At 37.7% G+C, this 24,490-nt stretch overlaps 2 protein-coding genes across 3 annotated transcripts; one reads left to right on the plus strand and one right to left on the minus strand.

Annotated features, from left to right (window-relative positions):
• The first annotated feature begins 2,388 nt into the window (after positions 1 to 2,388).
• On the plus strand, positions 2,389 to 14,197 carry LOC139143826 (uncharacterized). The gene is made up of 3 exons (XM_070714400.1): positions 2,389 to 2,828; positions 8,355 to 8,582; positions 9,936 to 14,197. Exons 1-3 carry the CDS (start codon positions 2,751 to 2,753, stop codon positions 9,960 to 9,962), a joined length of 333 nt encoding a protein of 110 aa, XP_070570501.1. The 5' UTR covers positions 2,389 to 2,750; the 3' UTR covers positions 9,963 to 14,197.
• An 817-nt stretch (positions 14,198 to 15,014) lies between these two features.
• Positions 15,015 to 23,941, minus strand: LOC139143824 (peroxisome proliferator-activated receptor delta-like). 2 transcript variants are annotated; one of them, XR_011554675.1, is made up of 7 exons: positions 23,350 to 23,858; positions 20,865 to 20,944; positions 20,248 to 20,398; positions 19,660 to 19,991; positions 17,741 to 18,218; positions 16,267 to 16,681; positions 15,658 to 15,843 (listed from the first exon to the last, which is right to left on the minus strand). XR_011554675.1 is itself a non-coding variant. In XM_070714399.1 (6 exons), the coding sequence occupies exons 1-6, from the start codon at positions 23,405 to 23,407 to the stop codon at positions 16,404 to 16,406; spliced, it is 1,377 nt and encodes a 458-aa protein (XP_070570500.1). In that variant the 5' UTR covers positions 23,408 to 23,941; the 3' UTR covers positions 15,015 to 16,403. The 2 variants fall into 2 exon arrangements, 1 of the variants encoding a protein (XP_070570500.1); XM_070714399.1 differs by having other exon boundaries at positions 15,015 to 16,681; positions 23,350 to 23,941.
• Positions 23,942 to 24,490: the final 549 nt, after the last annotated feature.

A 24,490-nucleotide genomic window follows, 5' to 3' on the forward strand; every position in this document is an offset into this window, starting at 1 on the left:
TTTTCTGATCAACAGCGGAGAGATAGACAGAAACACACGAGCGTGTTGCATGTCTCGTTCATATCATGCAACATAACCAAGATTATCACATAAGACGCATGATAAGACGCATGATTATCACACTTCTTTTATGTGCTTGTCAACTTGAAGGCAATTATCAGCCTGGGATTGGCAACTCATTGTAAATTACCACGATAATACGAGTAAATGTTTTGGATAATTAGGTCTCAGGAGGGCGGATACATCATTAACGTTGAAAAAATGGGAAAAGTTTGTCCATCGTAGAAGGTAAAATGAATTTTGTATGATGTAAAACATGAACGAAGTAAGCTTAGTTCGTTCTCAAAAACTTACAAATATTTTAATTGAAAAAAAATCGGATTCCAAATAGAATTATTCCTCCCTCACTGTAAACATTTAATTTCATTAATATATGCATCATTTACATTGTAAATATAACTCATGAATTAATTATTCAGCCGTTAAGCCCACTAATTCCCTCTCGCATCGCCAATTTCGTTTGTCCAAAAGACAAGGGTGGCCAAGCCATTTTTTTCTCTTGTTTATACACACAGTTTAAATGGATTTTTAGCAAGAATGGGGTAAAAGAAGAAAAATAAAAAAAAAATTATGCAAATAGCTGTATCCAATCAAAAGTTATGAATTTTTAAAGCAATAAAAATGCCATTTTTTCGCGGACAATTTTCGGCAAATTTTAAAATTATTTCAATGAATGCCGATTCCTTCAAGTTTGGCAACCCATAATTTTTTATTTACTTCACATGGAATCATTAAACTATGTGTCGTGTGCACAGATTTACCCAATATTACGGAAAAATCAAGATTTGACTGATGCACAGTCTTGGATTTTGAAACTGTGAGTGTTGAAAATTGAAAATATTTTGTCTGACTTAGTCAAAATTGTGGCGGCACCGTACCATCGAAAAATGGATGGATTTTTATGTTTTTACGAATTTTGAATTCACATAACTGAAAAATTAGAGCTCACAATACAATGAAATTTTGTCACAATGTTATTTAATAACACTGAATTCTAACAAATCAATTTAAACTGCCAATTGTCTTTTAATGCAGTTCATTTTCAGCCATGAAATTGTAAGAAATAGCTGTCCCTAACTTCAGCCTCAGGCAGGCTGTCAATGGTGTGTCAGTGTGACTGCCTTCCGCCGCCATCTTGAGTCACACTGTACTGAGGTCTATGAATGAACACGATTTTGTTTTTATGATTCGTACTTGTGCTCGTGGACAGATTTTCGTCATATTTCACAGAAATGTTGGAATGATGTTTAAAAAGAGCATGCTACAAGTTTTATGGCAAAAATATGTATCTAAATGGGAAAAATCTACTCCGAATTTACCGTACTCACTTTACCTCGTGTTTGCTGGCTAAAATTCCCAGAATATAACAAAAATTCACCACTACATGTAAATGGGATGGTCTGCCACTTCCTGGCCAAGTTTCACAGTTCTATGACAGCGTGCACAGGGCCCGAAAGCAGTTCCGTTGCGAAATAGGTATTGACTGGATTCAGAAGTGCGTGCCATGAGCGGCGACCGCTCGAGCGCTGTGGCCGGTCAGTACATTTGGCATTTTTGGAGAGGAAAAACACTATTTCTCTATCGTTTTTTCTTCAGTTTTTTAATGAAACCTGCCTCATACATCGATTTTAATTAGAAATATCCATTTTTTCAGTAACTGAGCTACTTATTTTCAGAAAAAATGGCGTTTAAAATTTCACGAAAATCAAATTTCACTTTCAGTGTGCGTGAGTTGCGTATAATGTCGCAACATTTAGCTTAACTTTGGCCAGATTTAGCCGACTGGTTCTATCTGTGGCCTTTCAGCTAGGCGACTGATGCCGTATGTTGTGGGTTCGAATCCGATTGAAAACTATCCGAATTTTCTACCCTGGGTAGGTAACACTGCTGGTGGACAGAATTGTCCCCGAGGTTATCGTTCGCCCAGTTAAAGCGATGAAATTCGTTTCTTCGCTTCGATAAAGTGTGTATGTGCGATGTATGATAGTGAGCATGCGTGCGTGAGTGCTTCACGAACTCTACAACGTGTTGAGCGGCCTCAGTCAGAAAAATGTAACAACTTAGCCGGCTATTGAACCACTCTTTTTTGGGAGTGGAGATTTAGCCGACTGGTTCTGTCTGTGGCCTTTCAGCTAGGCGACTGATGCCGTATGTTGTGGGTTCGAATCCGATTGAAAACTATCCGAATCTTTGACGAAGGACGCCACCATGCGCTAAACACTCTTTCTACAATATGCACACGGCGCGGCGACGTGACTCGCAGAGAATAGTCGTTGGGGGCGCTATCCATTAAGGCGTTCTTAGCAACGCCTCTTCGACGTCACAGACATTATTATATCTGCCTAACCCTCTGCACCTGCACAGTTAACAGGTGCAATATTCAGAAAGCACTCAACGGGCGAGAGACGAAGAGTAAGATATCAGTGCTGCTGACGCTGGGACGGATCTGCACTCTGAGAACTGGCCGTCGTTAAGTTTCGCAGTCAAGTGTGGGATTTGGGCGGAGTACGCGTTGCAACTTCGATCGAGTACATGTACACATAGGACATTCAGGCAGGAGCGGGCTTGTTCGGCCAGACACTCAACTAAGGACGTTTTGCATTCGATGTAACACAACTGCATCACCCTGAGGCTGTAGACAGCACACGTAGTCTGTAAAAACACTGTAACCATCCATCCCACGCGTCAACATGTCGGCTCTTCACTGGGAAGCACTCAGGAAACAGAGAGTCCTCGACCGCAAACACTTCATCGAAAAACAATTGAAGGTGAGAATAATTTGGTTTGTGCATCATGTGTAATTTGTAAACATCGTATCGCGACTTGCGTTTTCGTGAGTGTAATAGAATGTGCTCATGTTTGTTTTGTTCGGAACGCTAACCGCTCTGAACGCCATGTGAGGGCAAGAGAGCACAACCACAGGCGTGCTGTTTTCTGGGTAGTTTCTATAAGTGTAGTTTATTCTACGTTTCGACGTTCTCTTCCGTAGCCTAATCACCGTGATTAGGCTACGGAAGAGAACGTCGAAACGTAGAATAAACTACACTTATAGAAACTACCCAGAAAACAGCACGCCTGTGGCACAACCATGCAAGCGCGTGCACACGTATTTAATACCCTGGTACAGCAGATTTTCTTTGCATGTAATATGTATGAACTCTTACTTCGATGCCAGTGATACCTATGGTTGAAATGAAAGGATGGCTTGTGATCCCGACTTGGCAACATGACGCGCGCGCGTGAAATAAAGACTCGAGTCGAATCGACATTTTCATTTCACAAGACCTGTTCTGAAAAATAAATGCCAGATCACAATAGCAAGCCTAAACGTTATAAAGCAGCGTAAACAGTGTTATAAGCATTAAGCCAGTACAGTTTGGCCTCAGGAAGCCGCCAGCGAATATCGATCCTTTTTCATTGCGCACTTCATAGAAACATAAATTAATAATATGCCTTAGCGCCCTCACTGGAAACCATGTCCTCAGGTTGCCATAGCAATTGCGAGAGCTTTGACAATGTCGTCGTCCCACAAGTACGTGTAACCAATACACTGCTCTAGCCAGGTCACTGTTTCTCAGTGACCCTGGTATGTGACAACAAACTTGACTTCAAAAGCTCAATTTATGTATACTTGCTTGTCTGCCACCGTCAACGTTTGGATTTTTCTCCAGATATCATGCTGATAATATGGCTTCTGGTAATAAATGTCGACGATGGTATGATCCCATGTCACAACTAATTGACATTTTGCATAATATTGTAAAAATCCCAAGGATGGTAAAAATTTCATCAAATGTTGATATTTTGTGTGTGGTCTTCTCATCACATCTGCCCTAATGCTCAGACCCTATGGAGAGCTCTGGGTCAGAACCAAATTTCCCCAAAACCGGTCAAAATATCGTCGATGATCGGTTGTTTGGTTTTGTAAACTATTCCCCAATGGATGTATAAGACAGCTAACAACATCACCACCACGAGCATCTGCTCCTTGAAATATCTCATACGGTCAGAAATCACTCATGTAAAATTTTGATTTCAGAAGATCAAAATGAACCATGCTTTGGAGTGTTAATAAATACAGCTGAAGTCATAGTAAAACATGTGAAAAATAAACATTTATTTTTGACAATTGTCAGTATATTTCAATTTGTTTACCATCAAACTCTCGAACGCACTGCTGATTGAGTTATACACAGTTAATAAAAACATGGGATTTTCATCATTGTGGACCGCGGCTCACCCACTGTAGAAACTGAAAAATTTCAAACTTCTTTTATTGATAAAAGGAAACCCTTGATATGCCAGGTTAAGCACAAAGTCCACAAAGCTTAAACCGCTGAATGTTGTCAACTTATGACTGGCTGATCTTTTAAATATTGACTTTTTTCACCGTTTCTTCCATATAATGTGCGTTGATAATACCGCTATTGATTCGAACATTGCTAATCAAATTGCATTACAAAACAGCCAATCACTTTGTGATGTCAGTGACAACCAGTCTATTTTGACGTGAGAAAATAGCCAGTCTATTTCGACGTGAGAAAATAGACATTTTGATACTGTATTAGAAAATTTTGACCTTTGATAGACTCTTTCTTCCATTCTCTGATACAAAGGTGATTAGATCAAACGTTTTTTAAAGGTAGATTGCACCGAAGGGACAATTTATCTATCCTTCAAATTTTTCCAGTGTTTTTCTGGTCTCTTGTTTGTATCACGGTAGGCTCATTTTGAAACCTGTGGAATCAACTGAGCTTTCATTATCCTGTTTCGGTGAAAATAAAAAATCTTATTTTCCCCTCATAGAGATAACACAGGGTATAGCGGCCATTTTGAATTTCAAATATCAGTAAACTTTAGGTAATTTGTTTCAAATTCTCAAATTCAAAACTGTGCAGGATACCCTGGTGCTTTTGCTCATGATTTACAGAGAATGGTTTAATGTTTCCTTGAAGAAAGTTTTAGCTAAAGTTTAAAGATTTGTGTTTTGAAGCACCTTAATGCAAATACCTGAACTAATATTGCTGAGAAAGTTTTTACAAAGGCCATGCATCAAGAAAAAATTAGAAATAATCAAAAGTCATTGACAACAAAGGTATGGTGATGAAATTCTGGTTATTGGATATTGGTAATACAATTAATTTCTTTATTTCACTATATTGTTGTATTATACCGGTCATTTTTTATTTGTATCCTTGTTTGGAGAAATTGAGGTATGAAATAAATAGCTGTGTGCCTCTGCAATTACACGGCAGCTTTTTACATTGTCTTGTGTGTGTGTGTTTGTGTCACATGTATACACACACACAAGTATTTGTGAGTACCCAAATATCTGTATGTGTTTATATGTACCTGGATGTATGTATATTCATACGTGACTTCATGAAGATTAAGTTTACAAAATTTATACTTAAATATTAGTTTGGATTCACAAAAGTATTTTCTTTGCTTAAACATTATTGATAAACAATCACCATGACAGCTAAAGTACAATGTAATTTAGGAACCATTTTGAAAAGAATGTACCTTAATAATGGTTCAGACAACATACAGCTTTGAAAAAGAAGTGTTTGAGAATTCTGAGAATCGTGTACTTAATGCGATATTAATTAAAAAGTCATTTTTGGCCATTTATGTATTTTGATAGAGATTGAATAAGAAGGCATTAGATTTGTCTGTGTACCTGCATATATTATAGGGTTCTTCACAAAATACGGCCCTGTATGGACGAGGGCTCAGTGAGTGACGTATTGGACGAGCCGAAGGCGAGTCCAATACGCCACTCACTGAGCCCTTGTCCATACAGGGCCGTATTTTGTGTAAAACCCTATTATTATACACCTCCCTCCATTAATGGTCCCGTATAAACTAATTCTATGGTAAATTTTGAGGGATGCGGCACGCGCGATATGAGTGGAACGCGCGCGATTGTTGAAATAAAATTGCTACAAATCCCTGAAAATTTGCACGTCGCGCGTCTCCCATATTCGGGACTCCGCGTACTATACAAAATACGGAAAGTTATTGGACGGTCAAACTCCCATAGGTTACGGCAGTAGGTGTATAATAATGTAGTATACAAAAATAAATTCTAAAATATCTCTTCCATGGTCACTGTTTTCCATCAACTACAGCCGTTGAGGACTATAGCAACACAGTTTAGAATTAGAAACCTGACAGATTGTCTGCACTTTTGGAAAGCTCCAGAACTGCCTTTACGATGATTGACTACTTGGCAAAACACTCCATAATATCTCATTACAAATTGTGTCATGCCTTGTTTCTGAACACCACAGGTCTTGCCAGGTGATGAACAACATTGTCCCAGAGATGTAGCCATTTCACGTAGCCCTGGCCCGTAAAGAATGAGGTCACGATTGACGTGCAATTCACCTGAAATGTCTAGAATAACAATGGCAATGATGTTACTTTATGTCCCTTTCAAAATGGCCGTAATATACTCCATCTTGCAGGCAGGCACATGCATTAATACCCGATTTCTTTTGTCTCAAGAATTACAACCTATTTTATGAGGTCACGTAAATCACTGCTGATCACCAACCTAACAACAGTCCGCTCACCTTAACCATTGTGGTACTCTTGTAAAGATATACTGTCCACCAGACACTCAACACCATTGGTGTCGAATTTCAATTGTTGTTGTAGTTACAGGGAACACGATCTGGTTCATTTCAAAGAAGTGTACTGACGCTATTGTGTCAGTTTTCTTTGCTGTGTCAATCCACATTTCAGCAATGACGTATTTGCTAATCTCGTAAAGTCTGACTTCTTTGAAGCAAGGACAGCAGTTAAAATTTTGTCGAGATTTTATGATAGTAATGTATTACTCACCTTGAAATTGAAAGACTGAACCTTTTGCTCAAACTTTCCGTAAGGAAATTTAAACCATTCCTTTTCAAAATCAAGAATAAAGTCAGGGGTCACCGCGCAAACTTTGGTTCTAGAGCAACAAAAAGCTGAATATTCACCAAAACTTGAAATTCAAAATTCAAAATGTTAACTCTATAGGCTAAAAATTAAATTTTAAATTTTCAAAAAACTAAGATGATTAAAATATTTATCACTCCAAGAGCTTTAAAATGATGCCCCACCATTGGTAGATCAGAAAATAATTGTAAAATTTTTTTAGTTTGAAAATCTCTCTCTGAGGCGAATTCTCACATAAAACTTCTCACTGCATCAGACTGTGGTACTTGTACGAACCCTTTGCTTTTTACTCGGCATAGCTGCTCTGGTGTACAGGGAAATTTGGGTGAAAGAGGTACAGGACTCGAGGATATGGCAGTGTGTTGAAATGCAATTGAGTTGCACATGAAACCTGCTGGTTCTGTGGATGCTAAATGTAGACACTGGGGGCGCTCTTCAAAGTAGGGCAACTGAAATTTTTTGGCTCACTTGTGATCATTCGTCAAGTTCATAGATGGATAAATGAATATTCATGAAGGAGTATGATCTGCAACTGTCCCGTTGCGATGCTTCTCATGAATCTAAAACATACTTGTATCTTCCCAATATTTTGACTCAAATTCCCTCTTTAACCGCAAAAGCACAAAGCCAGTGTTCTCCCCTGGATTTTCTGGTAGAGTGGTGGCGAATTTGCATAACAATAAACGTAATTGTCATGGTAATAAGTTTCTGTTGTTTACCAGAAATTAAAGAGTGGTGGCCATCACTCTATAATTGCTCTGGGTAGAACACTGAAACCCCAAGGGTGAAGTTGAAGATAGCCAGAAACACAAATGTTACAGGGTGAATAACATTTTGTGTGTCTTCCAGTCTGATTTTGTTTATTCCTCTGTGTTAAAAAGTATTACTTGATAATAAAACGTGATACAGAAACATTCGGTAACCATAACAACATTTGCATCACTCTAATGCTGTAATCTGTGGTTGACGTAATTGGTGTGTCTTGCGAATAAAACTATTTTTTTTTATGCTATGTAGTAGAATCGCAACATGGTAGAGATATTGCGAATTAACCAGTGGCATTCACACGCACACATGCGCTGATACAACGATGAGAACACAGTGTACAACCATACTGCAGTCATCCCAGACAATATACAATGTAGGCATTGTAACACTTAATGTGTATCAATATGTTGAAGTGACTTTGTTTACAAAGTCACTGACTAGAAGTTGTACCAAATCTAACTTTGTAGCTTCAGTATAAGAAATGTTGATTATTGAGCAAATTATAAAACATAGTGTTTGACTTGATTTATATAAATAATCCGACAATGACCGATTTCATAATACGCTTGAACCCACAGGAAAAACGAGAAGCCCTCGCCGATCAAAATCGTAGAGAGATCGACAACTACAACAACTTCAAAAACGATGATTCGAGACGCCTGCAGGCCGCATACGACAAACGTCTCAACGAGATGATACCGTGCGCCAGAGGCGAACACCATCACAGTCAGGACCCTGTAAGGAGAAGAGATTTCATGGAGGCTAGTCAGAGAGAGTACACTGCAAAAGTACAGAACAGATATTCAGTAAGTTTTCAATTTATTCCTCTCAGTGACTGAGACGTATGCAGTGAGTAAGTAAATTAAATGGACAGTGGCTGTAACTCATTAAAATATTTTAATAGTTTTTGTTCAGAAACAAAGTACATTTTCGTCTTCATTGCCCCCAATGTCTGTTGAATACATGTACATAGTATTAAGGCTTTGCACACACAACATCGAGTGTATCGATAATACTGTCGACAACTGAATTTCTAGTCGAGATTAAACTTCAGTTGTCAACACTTACATTGTAGTATTGGACATTACATGTGTTCAAGCTGAGTTGACAAGGTCAACCTGTCCACCCCCATTTCCCAGTAAACAGGTCCACAATCACCATTAATAACAATGGGTTTGGACCAAACCATGGTGGTGAATGGGTTGATATGAGGCAGTTGGACATAATTTCGGGAGTAGAGCAAGAAAGTGTATTCTACAAAAAGGGAAAAGTTTGGGAAAATACACCAAAAATCTAGACCAGAATTCATTGGAAATGACAACCACGGCCGACATTTAATAAACAATAATTAATGACTTCACAGAATCAGAGATATGAGAGTTTAGTTTGGAGTTGTAAATACAGAAAGAATACAAAAGAATGATGAATTTGTGCAGCTTGGCATCTACAAGGGGAAAAAATTAACAAACCACCATACTTTCATGTCTCACCCTGTCACCCCCATTTTGCAGTGTAGAGGTCAAACTTTGCTAGAGAGAACAATAGGACCATACCAAACCATGGTGGTGAATTTAGTTTGACCCCTTTAATGGCATGGTTTGGCCCAAATCCATTGTTATCACTGCTGGTTGTGGACCTGTTTGCAGTGAATTAGGAGACGAACATAGAAGTATTTGTAACGCCTATAAGGGAGTTTAACCTTTTTGAAGAAATTGGAGGGCTGTGTGGCCACATAACCCATTTTAGATCTAAAAATCTCCTTATTTCAAGTCTTCATTTGAGAACTTTATAATCTTTGACCCAGGTCAAAAGTCGTATTGCTGAAATTTGCAATGCATGTATGCAGCACAGCAGTCACATGGGCAAAGTAACATGGCCTACAGTAACTGGCCAAGCCAAAATTTGCTGAAAACAAAAAGGAAAAACTAAAAATTGGATGTAAGAGGATATTAATGGATTAATTAATGATACCTACCGATATTTTAGACCCTGTAATGACACTGAAATTTATACCCCCATTATGAGAGCTGAAAACCGGTTACTGCAGGCCTCCCAAAGGGCGGTACATCTACGTATTGGCATAATGGAAGTGCAACATTTCCCCAAACCCTACAATGGATAATGCTTGTAATCTTTCTTTTCTTGTTTACTTGTTACAGTCAATCAACTATGCTCAGCAATGGTGAACCAAGACAACAACGGAAGAGGATCTCTATCTAATGCCAGCGCTGTATTGTGTTAATATGTATGTGTGCAGCTATAATTTGTAAATCGTCTTTCTCTGCTGCAAATGGACATCACTAAATTTGTTGTTATAATTTCCCTGCAGTTGGTATGCGTCATTCAAGAATAAAGAAGTGTGCAATATAGATACACACTGGTAATGATTGTTCGACAGTAATATGCCATACCCATGGTTGTAGCGCACGTAGCTGTAGTTATAAGTGTTTTCTCAGTTAACCCTTTGAGCACCATGGTTTGGGCCAAACCCATCGCTATCAAATGGTGAGTGTGGACCTGTTTACAGAGAGCAAGTAAAATTGCCCTTTGCAATCAGAATGCTTCGTGTAAGTCTGTGTGGTGAGGTCAAGAGGTCACCAGCATAGCACCAACAGGTGATCTGCTGGTGCATGTGTGAGTGATTGCAAAAAAAAAGGTTGTGACCTCAGCTGCATAGACCCAAACCCAGCAAAGTCGGCCTTTTCACCCCTGTAAACAGATCCATGCACACCCTTGAGTAGGAGCCAAACCATGGTGGTAAAAGGCTCAAAAGAGTTCGGTTACAAGTATTTATCATGGCCAATTATTGATTTTTGCCCAGGGAGGGGGGGAGGGAGGCAAGAGGTGATACCCCTCTTACCATACATGGATATATTCAAATTTGCAATGACCTCGTATTTAAGCGTTTGATTTCAAATATTTTGAGGTTGGTATTGTAATTATGAAGATATAATATGCAATAGTTTGTTTCTTAAGCTACCATGTTGCCATTTGTTAACCCCTTGACCCCACTCTAAATGGTGGAAATTTCCGATGCAATAATGAAGCTACTGTATTCTGGAAAATTCCAACGTGCTTGCTCACAGTATGTTTTTGGTTGTCCAGGGCTTAACTATCAAACAGCATTATTTCCAACACTAGTTCCCCTGCCAGACGTTATGTTATTCACATTTTTACATGCCAGCTCTATTTGAAATATTTTGCTGTGTGCCGCACAGTATTCCGTCCTATAAAATTCAAATTTTGATAGTAATCGGAACATTGTATGTGTAACCTTAAACAAAGTTAACACTGCTTCTCTTGCAAAGATTTGCCTTTTTTTTGAAAAATGACGAATATTGTTTTTTTTAACTGCCGAATGTATTATATCAATGATTTTATCCACAGTATTTTACTCCTGTGCAAATTTTGAAGACAAGTATTTGAGTGTGTATTTTTTGCTGACATATTATTTTCAGTCAGAGAGGGAAAAAGTTGCTGTCGTTTGATGTAATTCATTTTTTCCCCGTTATTGAAGGTGGAATGTACACCATGGACAGGTTTTTAGGCTCAGATTTTGACAACATTTTTCTGATCTGATGCTAGTGCACAGTGCAGACTCACTTTTGAAACCTGTTGATTATGTGGAGTTTTCTCCCTGACTTTAGTTTTTTTTCTGTTGAGGGAATGCAGGATATGACATCAGTTCGAATTTCAAACATTGGTCGAGGCTAGGTAATTTTTCTCTCATCTCAACATTTGCGTGATTTCTATTCTCGATTGTAAAAGAAAATGGTTTAAAAGTTTCCTTGAGTAAAGTTTGAGCAAAAAGTTTAAATATATTTTTTTTGTGGCACGTATTACCTTTAGGTAGTATGGGCTTTGAAATTTAGACTTAAAGTTCTGCTCAAAAATTCCTCAAGGAAACTTTGCACCATTCTCTCGTGGAATTAAAAATAAAAATCGTGGGTCACTGAGCAAATTTATGTTCTAGAGAAACAAATTACCTAATATTTATTGACACTTGAAATTCAAAATGGCCGCCATCCCTGTGTTAACTCTTTGGGGAAAAATTTGATTTTTGATTTTCAAAAAAAAAACGATGGTGAAATTTTTTTTACTCCATGAGCTCCCAATTGAACCTCCAGAATCAGAAAAGTATTGTAAAAATTTGAGAGTGTTTAAATATTGGTCACAGACAGGTGCATTTAATTGTAATTCGATGACCATTATAACAGGTGCATATTGACACACGTTGAAAGAGTCAACGTCAAGGCATGCTTTCAGCCCTATGTGTACAGACAGAACCAATAAAGAAATCACTTCAGCAATTATTGGTATTTACAAGAAATACATGGCAATGAGCAAACTGCTAACTCATTTGAGATGTAAACCTTCATGAACCATACAGCAAGTTCACACTTGACAATTTAGTCATCATGTGCATCGCTTAGGATGCTATTTGAATTAGTGGTTGGTTTTTAAGAAGGTATTGAAACCATTTTCTCCACACAAAGTGTTAATACACAGCAACTTTTTCCCTTGAAGTTAAGGTGGTTGTGATATGTCTTGGTACTTCTCTTACAGTTGTTGTGAATTGGCAAAGTGAAGCTCAGTTTACGTATTAATCTTGTCAGGATGATGTCACTGTATCTGGAAGTGAGACACTGGAAATTGAATTTCAGGATGGATGAACCGCCGGTCAGCTTTTTTGAATCAGTGTGTCATTTCGTCATTTTGACCGTTCAATCGTACGTACAACTTGTTTCGACCCAGCAATTTCATGTTAGGAGAATTTGGTTCTCAGGAATCATGACTATGGTGAATCAACAGGTGGTTGTTAAATGTTGAGTAAAATTATGTACTACAAAAGTCATCAAGGTTTTGTTTCTTATCATACCAGGCAGTGACAAGCTCATGTTTTAAACTTCCTCCATCCATACAAAAAATACCCAGAGTTCCAAATCTTGTGACCTTTGACTTGATGTCAATGGTTTTAGAAGTACCAGGATGTATGACCTTTAGAGTTTTTTGACCTTCACAACAGTATTCAACAATGTGTGTGATATATTTTCAGTGTAGAACACAGGTTTGCAATAACTTACTAACTCTTACAAGTTCTGAAATTTTGTGACATCGGGAGATGATAAGGAGATTTTGAATTTTTCTGTTTTTATTTTAATGTGTGTTTTTTTTGCAGTGTGATGCTGTTTGGGCATTGAAAGTATACTAAGTAGGGTTAATTTCTAGAATTGTTGTGAGCCATTGGACAAAGTGAGTTCCATTTCTAGGTATTGTGAGCTGACATGGTGCTCTGTTGGTGTATAGAAAAACACTTGAAAATGAATGTATCAGCCATTGTGCGTTCTACAGGAATGCCTGTATCTCTGAGATTGTGTGAAGTGTGATTGTTATGTAGACAGGCCATCAAAGGTACAAACCTGTGATTTATTCACTTGTTGTGTAGCAACTTCAAAGATTAATGTCAGGTCATTGAATTTGGTTATGGGTCAAGTTGCATTTGGGGATAACTACTGACAAATGTCTGCAGATGTTGAGATGGCGGGAACCCATATACTGTGATGGACATTGTGTTTGAAAAGCTGAAAAGCACATTCACAAAGTGTTTAAAAATATGTGATCAATATTTTGAGCTCTGATTAAATTTATTGGATATGTATTTGAATCATGTTGAATATTATATCATGATTTTAATCACGAACCAAAATTTTGTGTAATTTTTCAAGCTGTGATATATAGAATTGTGTTCATTATTCATTCTGTCCACTAGCAAAATTTACAAAATTGTACTTGAGCTGGACTCAGAAGTGTCTTGATTTTTGCCGGTTTGAGTTTGTTGTAAATCCTAAATTTTGTGCAATTAAGTGCCAAGGGATGGATTTAGTGCGGTGACGGTGAGGGAAAGTTGCACTTGAATGTGGAGAATTACATTATATTTATAGAAAGAGTAAAAAATTACAGACTTGAGTGTGCATATGTAGGGAATCATTGCAAATATAATAATTCAGGTTTTCAGTGGAAATGATCAGGGCCACTGCAATTGAAGATCAAGGCTCCAAAACATGATGGCAAATGCTTTCAGCGAAATGTCTCATAACCATCAGCAAATAATAATTATCTTGGTGCAAACACACACTGACAAACTTTTAAAGAAAATGAAAAAAACTGCATATATGACATTTTGGCTTATGATAGCTATTGACATATTGTACAATGGACTGTAATTTCTGTAGTCGGTGAATAGATTTTTGCAGTTGCTTCTATAATCAGTATTGATAACACTTATAGGAAATTCTACTGAGGGTTGTGTGTAAAATTTTAATCAAAATTCTGAAAAAAACATTTACAAAAAGTTTTGAGTTTTCACACAGAGTGTTACTAACCACGAGTGATGTGTAATAAAGTACTGTGTTCAAATCAATCTTTGTCATGTTGTGTGTTTTAATTTTTTTTGCCTGGATTATCTTCATATTTGTGAGTTCTCACAACATGTTCTTGAAAAGTTAGGGCATTGGAGAGGAGATTTAAAAGCCCCTTGGAGGATAATTAGCAAAGTGGGGACTGTTTTTATTTACTGTTCAATAATGGTTTCTGTGAAAACAGTGAAAGCACATTGTGTATCTTGAAATTATTGTATGCATGCATCAATGATGGTGTGATAATTAATATGTGTATTAGGCAGCAACAGGGATAGAATAAACATGTCCAGATTTGAGGAAGTGTGCACCTCGAAACTAAAGACAAACTTTTTCTCAAATTTTCATCAAGAAAACTTTAAACGATTCTCTCATCAAATCAAGAGTAAAAATTCAGGGGCAACGTGCAAAGTATGGTACTAGAGAAACAAATTACCCAACAATTACACCGATATTTGAAATTCAAAATGGCCGCCATCCCTGTGTTAATTCTGTGGGAAAATAAAATGTTTGAGTTTCACAAAACTGAAAAGGTGACAACTTTTCGTTGCCCAGAGATTTTACATGAACACATGAACCCCCACATGTGGTAGACCAAAAAAGAATAACGTAAAAATTGGAGCGTCTGCATATCAGTGCCTGAGGTGCATTCCATGTTAAAGGTATACATTCACCTGTAATCTAAATATGCCCATATATGGTCAAAGGGGCGTTCCTTGGTATTCAAAATGTCCATGTGAGGGCGCTGTTTTTAAAAAGCGGCCACCCGCTTAAAATCTGTGATTGGTTAGATTTTCTCTTTCCATGGTAACTCTGGCAAAATTTGAACAGGTGACAGATACCTTTAATAACATGGGGCACGAAAATAAAAAACCTTGCACTCACTCTGGTAAGTTAAAAGGCTTTCAAAGAAAGGTGGCAAAATAGAACTTTGAAAATTATTTATTTACAAAGAAATCTTGTGGTGAAAAGTGTACATCATTTTGCATAAATTTTAAGTCATATTTTACAATAATAATGATAGAGAGTAATGCGTTTCTTAATTGTCAGCATCGCCTGGGTTAGTGAAACTTAAAAATAATTCACTTTGAACCCCTGACTAGTACAAAAATAGAAAAACTTTTCCGGCGCTCAAGGTATAGAGTTATTGACTATATGGTACCTGCATTCAAACGTAGTCAAAAGGTGAAGTGAAAGATGTTATGCTATATATTGTAGAATGATAACCTGTTGTGTTTTCATTCCATAAGATTACAGGAACATTATTTTCATTTTGTATTCACTCAAAATTCTGAGGTATAAGCACAGGCGTCTACCCTGTTGGGGTAGGCCAGTTCTCATTTTACGACTGGTTGAACTTCCATCAATAAAACAATATGTACAGCTAGATTATTGATAAATTATGAAAAATTGTTTTGATTTTCGCAATTCCCGCAAAGTATGAAAAATTTGGGTGGGAGCTTACCTGAATATTACCTCTTTTTGAAACTTGCATCAAAGTTGGGGCTGTGCACTTGCAAAAGCAATAAATGCTTAAATATGAAGGACTATGGTACTTGTTTATACATCTTGCATTTGTGCCTTGGTTGTCAAATACACCATGTCATGGCAATTACTTAGCTCACTGTAATTTTTTTATGATTTCCAAAGCCTGTAAGGAGCATGACAGAGCATGCGTAAGTGACAGTGTGAGTAAGGATATACATGTCAGGTGAATTTAGATAATCATCCAGAGGGGCCTTGAAACTGTCAACAGTGAACATGCAGAGGTAACCATAAAAGGCTCTGTCTGGGTATGTAGAAACAGTCAAAGTGATGAAATACGTACCCTGAATGGCGTTTTCAGTGCTTTCAAATTCTATTATTCTCAATGGTGGATGCGTAATACTAAGATTATGGACAAGACAGCATGTATCGCTCTCGTTTTGTTTTGGAAAAAGAAATAATTAAAAACGCGTTCTGCCATGACAATCATACTACGTGTACATTGTGACAGTTCATGCTTATATGCCCACAACCATGTTGAAACCAAAATATTATTGATATCTTGAAGCGTAAACAAAAATGTATTTACATCTTTTTGGTCACCATCAGAAAATAGCCTTCTGATGAGTCGCAGGGACTGTGCTTGATCAATCCCTCGTAGCACAGAGGTTATTTCATCGTCTCAAAAGATTACCAAAGCATCGACAAGTGTCTGATCTACAGTTTTCATGAGTGCACAGTCATTTCGATGTTGAACACCTCTTTGAGGAGAGGTGGTACCGAATCAACCAATCGCGATGCACTTTCCATGGTGGACTCTGATAAGTCCTGAAATCCCTTCACGTGATCTATGGTCAACTGTCTCAGCTCCACCAGCATGTGCAGCATCCTTGGCAGCAGACCTCGGTTTCCCGGCCTGCTCTTACGGACTTCATATTCGATGGACATTGCCAGTCTGTCTTGGAAACTCTGAACTTTCTCTTTGTCTTCTAGCCCTTCACGATCTGGAATAATTAATGGCATTGTGGGAAGGTCAACTTTTCGTATGATCCCAATTGCAACTCATGACAAAGATGGGCCACTATGAAGGCACATGGTATGAACAGGTACAACTGACACATGTCATGAATCTCAATTACAACTTAAAACTTAAAGGAGGTTAGCTGTTACTTTTGATAAATTTTTCACTATTTTTGTTTTTTATGTCAACTGCAGGTTCTTATTCAACTCGCCAAAGCATGATGAGATACACAGTATTCAGCTTGTCAAGTCAGCGCAGCCTGTACATGTGTAGACTGCATTGTTATTGTTGATATGTGAATTCTGGTCCGGACTAGAATTCAAATGTAAACAATAACAGCGCATTTTTCATGCTGTGTTGACAAGCAAAATAGTGTTTCAACATGCTGTGGGGAGTAGAATAAGACCTTGAACTTGACACACAAAACATGAGTAGTGATAAAAAAATCATCAAAAGTTACAGCTACTGGTCCTTTCATAAATGTCCTATTAGGGTGTGACCTCATAGTCTTTTTATAATACGGCTGCTTTACACCACAATAGAGGCACACAATTACAAAGACTGCTACATCTTTAAATGTCTGATATAAATTTTCATCAATGACAATCGGTGATGCCTTTCGTGAAATAAAAAGAAGTTAAATTCTCTCTCTGTTTTCTTGACAATCTTTTTCTCATCAAGCAAACTTTATGTTGATAAAATGCATTAAATTATAATCTAATGAAGAATCATGTAAGCAGGTGTTCCTGTGTTGAGGAGCATAGAACATTCAAGAAACAATGATTCATATCTATGAAAGCCAGATATGAATTGAATACAATTATGTGTATTTAATAATTCATTTTTACAGGAATGATGCTCTGAATAGAAACAATGGTGAAAAAATTTACAAATACAAATTTTTGTCATAATTTGAAAAAAATCTCACTCTCATAAATCTATATTAATACCTTCTTCACCCTAATGCCACATAAACAAGTCCACCGTCATCATTGATAACAATGGATTTGGGCCAAACCATGCTGGTAAAAGGGGTACGTACCAGGAGCTGCAAGAATTAAAGCCGACATCAGAGCCATTTCTCTGCTAGTTAAACCTAATTTACAGCATTTCTTGGCAAAGTTGAACTTGGGTTCTGCCAACATCTTGCCTGTTTCATGCACAAGTATGTCCTGCGTGAAAACATACACGTTGTGTTCATGGATATTCAAGTAGAACGGCGGACCTTCCATCCGGTAGGAATTCACGAGTAGGTTGACCTCGTAGCAACCATGTTTGAGCAGAATCACTTGGTCTGCGATGTCCAGAGAACGCAGCTCAGTCAGGGCTTTTGCAAACACAGCAGTAGACTGTACTGTATTTTGGACAACTCCCAGTATCAGCCGAGAGATGTCTTGCCCTCTGATGACTGTTGGACAGGTTTTCAAACAGCTGATGAAACAACTGTTGTGATGGCTGTCAATTGACCGCTGGGTGTTGTGATTACCATGGATGTCTATTTCGCTAGATACGGCAGGCATCTGAAAGCAAATAGTAAGTCAGACATTGAAAAAAACATTTAAGACCGTAGATAGTTTTTTTTCATTGAAAAAAACATTTAAGACCGTAGATAGTTTTTTTTCATTGTTTTATTTGAGAGTACAGAACACATGAAGTGACCATAAGAATAAACCATGAATACTAACCATAACACCCATCATGAATACGGACCATAAAACTAACCATAAATACTCACCCATATAACACCCATCATGAATACCGACCATAAAACTAACCATACATACTCACCCATACAACACCAATCATGAGTACAACCATAAAACTAACCATGAATACTCACCATAGCACCAATCATGAATACTTACCGTAACACCCATCATGAATACCCAACACAAAAACTAACCATAAATACTGACCCATACAACACCAATCATGAGTACAACCATAAAACTAACCATGAATTCTCACCATAGCACCAATCACATATACTTACCGTAACACCCATCATGAATACCCAACTCAAAAACTGACCATAAATACTGACACATACAACACCAATCATGAGTACAACCATAAAACTAACCATGAATACTCACCATAGCACCAATCATGAATACTTACCGTAACACCCATCATGAATACCGACCATAAATCTAACCATAAATACTCACCCATATAACACCCATCATGAATACCGACCATAAAACTAACCATACATACTCACCCATATAACACCAATCATGAGTACAACCATAAAACTAACCATGAATACTCACCATAGCACCAATCATGAATACTTACCGTAACACCCATCATGAATACCCAACTCAAAAACTGACCATAAATACTGACACATACAACACAAATCATGAGTACAACCATAAAACTAACCATGAATACTCACCATAGCACCAATCATGAATACTTACCGTAACACCCATCATGAATACCAAACTCAAAAACTAACCATAAATACTGACCCATACTACACCAATCATGAGTACAACCATAAAACTAACCATGAATACTCACCATAGCACCAATCATGAATACTTATCATAACACCCATCATGAATACCCAACACAAAAACTAACCATGAATACTCACCATTAACACTTAGGATGACAAGACTAATGTTGGCAATATGCGTATAAAGCACTCATATCCAGACTATAACCTAATCCAAGGTCATGAGTGCCACAATTATGAGTTTTGAAAGGTACATTTGCTCAAAGTCACTCTAAAGGGCCTTTTAGCAAACACAGCATAAAATGTCCTTTTGAATTTCACATATTATTTAATTTAAGGCACATTATTTCTCCGGTTGCGAAATTTCAAACCAGTTTCTTCTTAGTTTGGTTTTTGATTGGCAGAAAGAATTATTCCAAATTTCGTTAAGGAAAGCTTGTGCATAATAACATGAAATTCTTTTGTTTCTAGGGGCTCATCACATTACCTACTTTGTTTCTGCAGGATTGCTGGTACTCAAGAGACTGCTTGAATGCTGTTGTAAATGCGCTGTGAATTCTCTCAATAAATTCTTCCATTTCTAGGTCACTTTGAGGAGGCAGTCCATGTCCTGGTGACGACTGGGGTAGCGGGGACGTCAAGGGGGAAATTGTCTGAAGGGGGGTCACTGGTGAGAACGGTGGCTCAATCGATGTTGATGACGAGGATGATACTGATGATGGTGGTGATGATGATGATGATGAAGAAGAAGCTGATATTCTGGATGCAAGTTCTTTTAAAATCTTTTCCTTTTCAACATGTGGTATTCGTCCCATTTTTACAGCTGAAAAATTTGAAAAGAAGGCACATCAGTATTTCTGAATATAAAAATAATTTCCAAGAAAACATGAATGATGGGAGAAATATATGTTTTTTGTTCAAACTCACTATTAATCCTTTCATAGTCATATATGTCACACAATTACAAATAGAATGAGCACACCCAGTACAAGTATGTTTGTAAGTTAATGTCACCACAATGTTACACACAATATCACATGTCAGTCATCACAGTGATCTGTCACATGACAGTGACCTACCTTTAGTCGACATTCCTGTGTCCAGGCATTTTTGATACCGGCAGAACTGACATTTATTCCTGCTGCTGATGTTGATGTCGCACGGTCTCCTGGACCGGTAGGGGCAGGGTTCGTACAACAGATTCATGCGCAACGTACGTCGGAAGAATCCCTGGCAGAAAATTTCGGACAAAAAAAACATTAACAGTAATTAAACATGAAAGTATATCTCAAATTGCCTGATATATATATGTCACTCAATGAATCATGCGCAGTCACTTCATCTTCATGGCACAGAAAAACTCACTGTATTTCCTGCAACATAAATGAAAATATGTCCCAACTCTCTAAAATAGTTTTTGAATCATTTTGTCTGATCTGCTGTTTGCCAGCAATGCATAGTAGAACAAAAAACTGTAGTTGACATACAGAACTCAAATGATGAAAAAAATCACCTGAGGGGTACATCTACTGGCCCTTTAAGTTAAACTTCTCAGTAATGTTGATTGATTTACATCTGATGTATGTAACACAATTGGCATGCAGTGTTATATCACAGATTTGTCACTTAACAGCTTTGGAACCATTGCGGGCCATCGAGGGATCAGGATTGCGGATAACACAATATGCAGACCAACCTTACATCCCTCACAGGAATGCACACCGTAGTGAAGTCCAGTCGCGGTGTCTCCACACACGCAGCATTTGATCTTGCTGGCTGTAATTGAAATGTAGATCAGTTGAACAAGGAAATATGTGAACTAGTGGTCAATCATAAGATTCTAGATTATTCCTCGCACAACAACGATGACAATTATCTGATTTTATCTCACCTCAGGCAATTTATAGAACTACCAGTTTGTAAGAATCTCAAGTCAACAATTATCAGATGAATTTGGACCAAGAATGAGAAAATGGATCCAGAAAATAAATTAACATAATTATTCAAGTATGATAATTTTTACGGTAAGAATGTACGGTAGCAATCACCTATAGGTACCTACAAATTGGACCACTATGTTTCAAAGGGAAAAAAAATTGACCAAAATTGATAAAATGCATTCTCTATGTTTGATATTGCATTTTCATATATTGAAATCAGAATATTGGTCATCACCAAGAATTAACAAAAGTTTTGAAAGCAATATGACCATCGGATTGAGATTAAGTCTGGTGGATGAGTTACAATGATAAACTTGGGGAGAAAAATTACATATGCGAAGTTCCTCATCAGTTCAACAGATAGATCATCCCTGTGTATCTATAAACTGAATTTAAAAGCTACTTTGGAAAATAATTTACCGAAAGAGTTCTTGACAACAAAAAAAGGGACAAAAATTTGCCAAAATAAAATTATGCAAACTTTCATGATTGTTGACCATAATTGAATCAGATAACCTATACTAACTTCCAAACAAACTTTCAAAAGCTACTGAATAACTGGTTTAGCGAGGCGCTACACCAAATACAGCATATTTAGCTAAAAATCACTTTTTTGCAAATATTCATTCAATTTCAATCAATTTGTTAACCCAAGATTAAAATATTGGTTTGGTTCACCTTTCACACCTTTTAGCTTGTCAAGCAGTCATAAGTTGCATGATAAAGAAGGGTTAATTTATGTAAATGTATGCAAATCACCCATTTGCTGGCTCCTCTTTTTTCCCAATTTCAAGATTTCCAAAGATTTTAACTCCACTATGGCTGCGTCAAATTTTCTGAAATTTTCAAAGTTTTTCAAATGCTATATGACAAAATATAAGAAGAAGTATTTTAATTTTGCTGATTCACATGTTTTTAATTGCTTTTTTGAGTGTCAGTCTTCAACCCACGCCATTTTAGAATGGGGATAGATAATGCAAAATAAAATAGTCATTATTTTTCTACATACACTCTTGTTTCAAATGAAATATTACATTTAAGAAATAGTATCATGTTTTTGACTGGAATCAATTTTCATCAATAATACCAAAATTAAGGGTTTTTTCCCCAAATATACACCCACTTTATCTTTCTAATAAACTATTGCTACAACACTAAACTTTAGATTCTCTGCTTTTTGAAAATACATATATATCATATGAGGGGATGCCTTGTAATCTTAGATGAGAAATCATCTGAAAGAAACTGTGTTGGCAATGTGCAGCTCCACCTTAAGTGTAGCTTTTTCAGAAACATGGAAAAAAAAAACAATTACAAAGTCGTACATGCACATTTTATACTAAATCTAGAGAAATTCAATGAAGACATGGGCCCTCTCAATATACCAAATATATTTGCAATTGAACTAGTAGAAGTTCCACATTCCAGAAAGTTGACGAAATGCTGGTGGACAGACAATCAGACAATTGACAGCTATGCTGACCCCACGTCAGTAACCCATTAGGATTGGCTCTGTGTTAATGTTTACAGTAGTACAGTAGCAGTGGGTCTATAGCTGTGGTGTTTTCAGACGGGATTCCTGCCTTTTATTGGCTGATTTTGATTTTTACGACTTTTACATTGTGTAACCTCTTCAAAACAGGGGTTATTCAAAACACCGCAGCTACTGCCCCCACAGCTACTCTATATAATGATCTGAAGTGAAACACGTCCATACCTGCCTACAACTGATGCTTACATCATAGTATGGTGACTCAGCATAAAACAAGAACACGGTAGCCCAAGCTCTGCGTGGCAGGGCTGTTTTACTGGATATGGCCTCCCACTGGTGACAGGATGCCTATAAGCCGGTAACACATAGCCCTGCCACGGTAGCCCTGTGGTCAGCTGAACGAGTAGTCAATATCGTGTATACAGAATATACCGTTATCTGAGAAGCGGGAGCAATTATTTATTGTTTTGCATTGGGTTATTACCAATTTCCTCTTATCAGTCATCTTTAATGTAGCTGGGATGCAGGTAGCTATCGGTGTGGGTCCATAGCTGTGGTGTTTTCAGACGGGATTCCTGCCTTTTACGGGCTGATTTTGACTTATAATAAGTCGTAAAACACCACAGCTATGAACAGCCGGGAGGTAGCATACAGAACTACGTCCACGGGGTCATCGACCTTTTCATCGAGTAAGGATGAGTCTCGCTCGATGGAGGTACGTAAACAGTGTCGCAATATTGTAAACTCACCGATCGTGTTTCTTTTTCTTTTGCCCTTGGACTTGTGTTCAACGGTATGGGTTTCCATTCCGCCTCCTATCGTATCGACGTTGGTCGACCTGTCTGAGAAATATGTATACACTTCTTGGCCAAGCTGCCCGCAGTGCAGTCAATCAAGTTGTCCTCATAGGTAAATTTTTGATGCGACGCTGGTCACGTGACTACTTGACAAAGTCCCGAGGGACTATCATGTATCATGACCGAGGTATCTGTATTGTGCTTCACGTCACAAGAACAGGACTAATAGTTTAAGAACGCCGAACCCAGCTGCTATGCTATAAGAACCACACGAAACGGCAATAAATAGTCCACAGCATGCATAGACCCTAATCGTTGCTGTTTGTAAATTTTAGGCTTCATCACATTGCTAGTCTCACCAACCGGTTTACCGCCATGGTCACTCCACAGAAGGGTACACGTTTCTGTGAAACGAACTCTACAACGTAGATCTACAACAGTAACATGTATTTAACCTACCAGAGTGAAGGTATGACGTACGTACGTACGAACACACGTGCGTATGACCTGTACCAATGATGTTACCCTACGGCCCTATGCCCTACAAACTTAATTTAAGGGGCGAACCAATTCACATTTGGGGGAATTTTAAAGTGTTACGGAAAACGTTTTGTCAGGTGTAACAAAGACATTAGCAGCTGACATATTTGAAAAAATAAAGCAAAACAAAACGCCCCTTTCAGTGTCTGTATGAGTAAACAAAAAAATGTGCAAAAAGGGACACATGACAAAGCAAAAAATAAATAATATTATATGATAAAATAATTATGAGGCATGACAAAAATACATATACAGGAAACAAAAATGGAAAACGCCGACCCAAGTTTCGAGGCCATATACCTTAAAGGAACACTCAATTTTTTTATCTCGATCAAATTAATCTCGTGAGGCACCACCTTCTTTGGCTGGTCCATCCCTAAAACAAATATGCATGATCGATGTGACGGCATGTGTACGTACCTGGTACAACGGAGTACTATATGCAAAGAACATACGACCACGATGTGACGGCGTTGGGATCTCTGGCTGATGCAACCTGCATATGCATATACACATAATGATTTTTCGTAGCCGTATCCAGGCTTGTTTAGCT

The sequence above is a fragment of the Ptychodera flava genome, chromosome 11 (genome assembly GCF_041260155.1).
Source record: "Ptychodera flava strain L36383 chromosome 11, AS_Pfla_20210202, whole genome shotgun sequence".
NCBI lineage: Eukaryota > Metazoa > Hemichordata > Enteropneusta > Ptychoderidae > Ptychodera > Ptychodera flava.

What these genes read in the sequence shown, in the direction of transcription:
- LOC139143826 (XM_070714400.1), top strand. Translation starts at nt 2,751, where the DNA reads ATGTCGGCTCTTCACTGGGAAGCACTCAGGAAACAGAGAGTCCTCGAC. An exon ending in TCATCGAAAAACAATTGAAG is followed by an intron (nt 2,829 to 8,354) that starts GTGAGAATAATT and finishes TTGAACCCACAG; the next exon opens with GAAAAACGAGAAGCCCTCGC. An exon ending in AAGTACAGAACAGATATTCA is followed by an intron (nt 8,583 to 9,935) that starts GTAAGTTTTCAA and finishes TACTTGTTACAG; the next exon opens with TCAATCAACTATGCTCAGCA.
- LOC139143824 (XM_070714399.1), bottom strand. Translation starts at nt 23,407, where the DNA reads ATGGAAACCCATACCGTTGAACACAAGTCCAAGGGCAAAAGAAAAAGA. An exon ending in AAGAAAAAGAAACACGATCG is followed by an intron (nt 20,945 to 23,349) that starts GTGAGTTTACAA and finishes TTTCAATTACAG; the next exon opens with CCAGCAAGATCAAATGCTGC. An exon ending in TTTAATTCTTGCAGCTCCTG is followed by an intron (nt 16,682 to 17,740) that starts GTACGTACCCCT and finishes TAATTATTCCAG; the next exon opens with ATCGTGAAGGGCTAGAAGAC.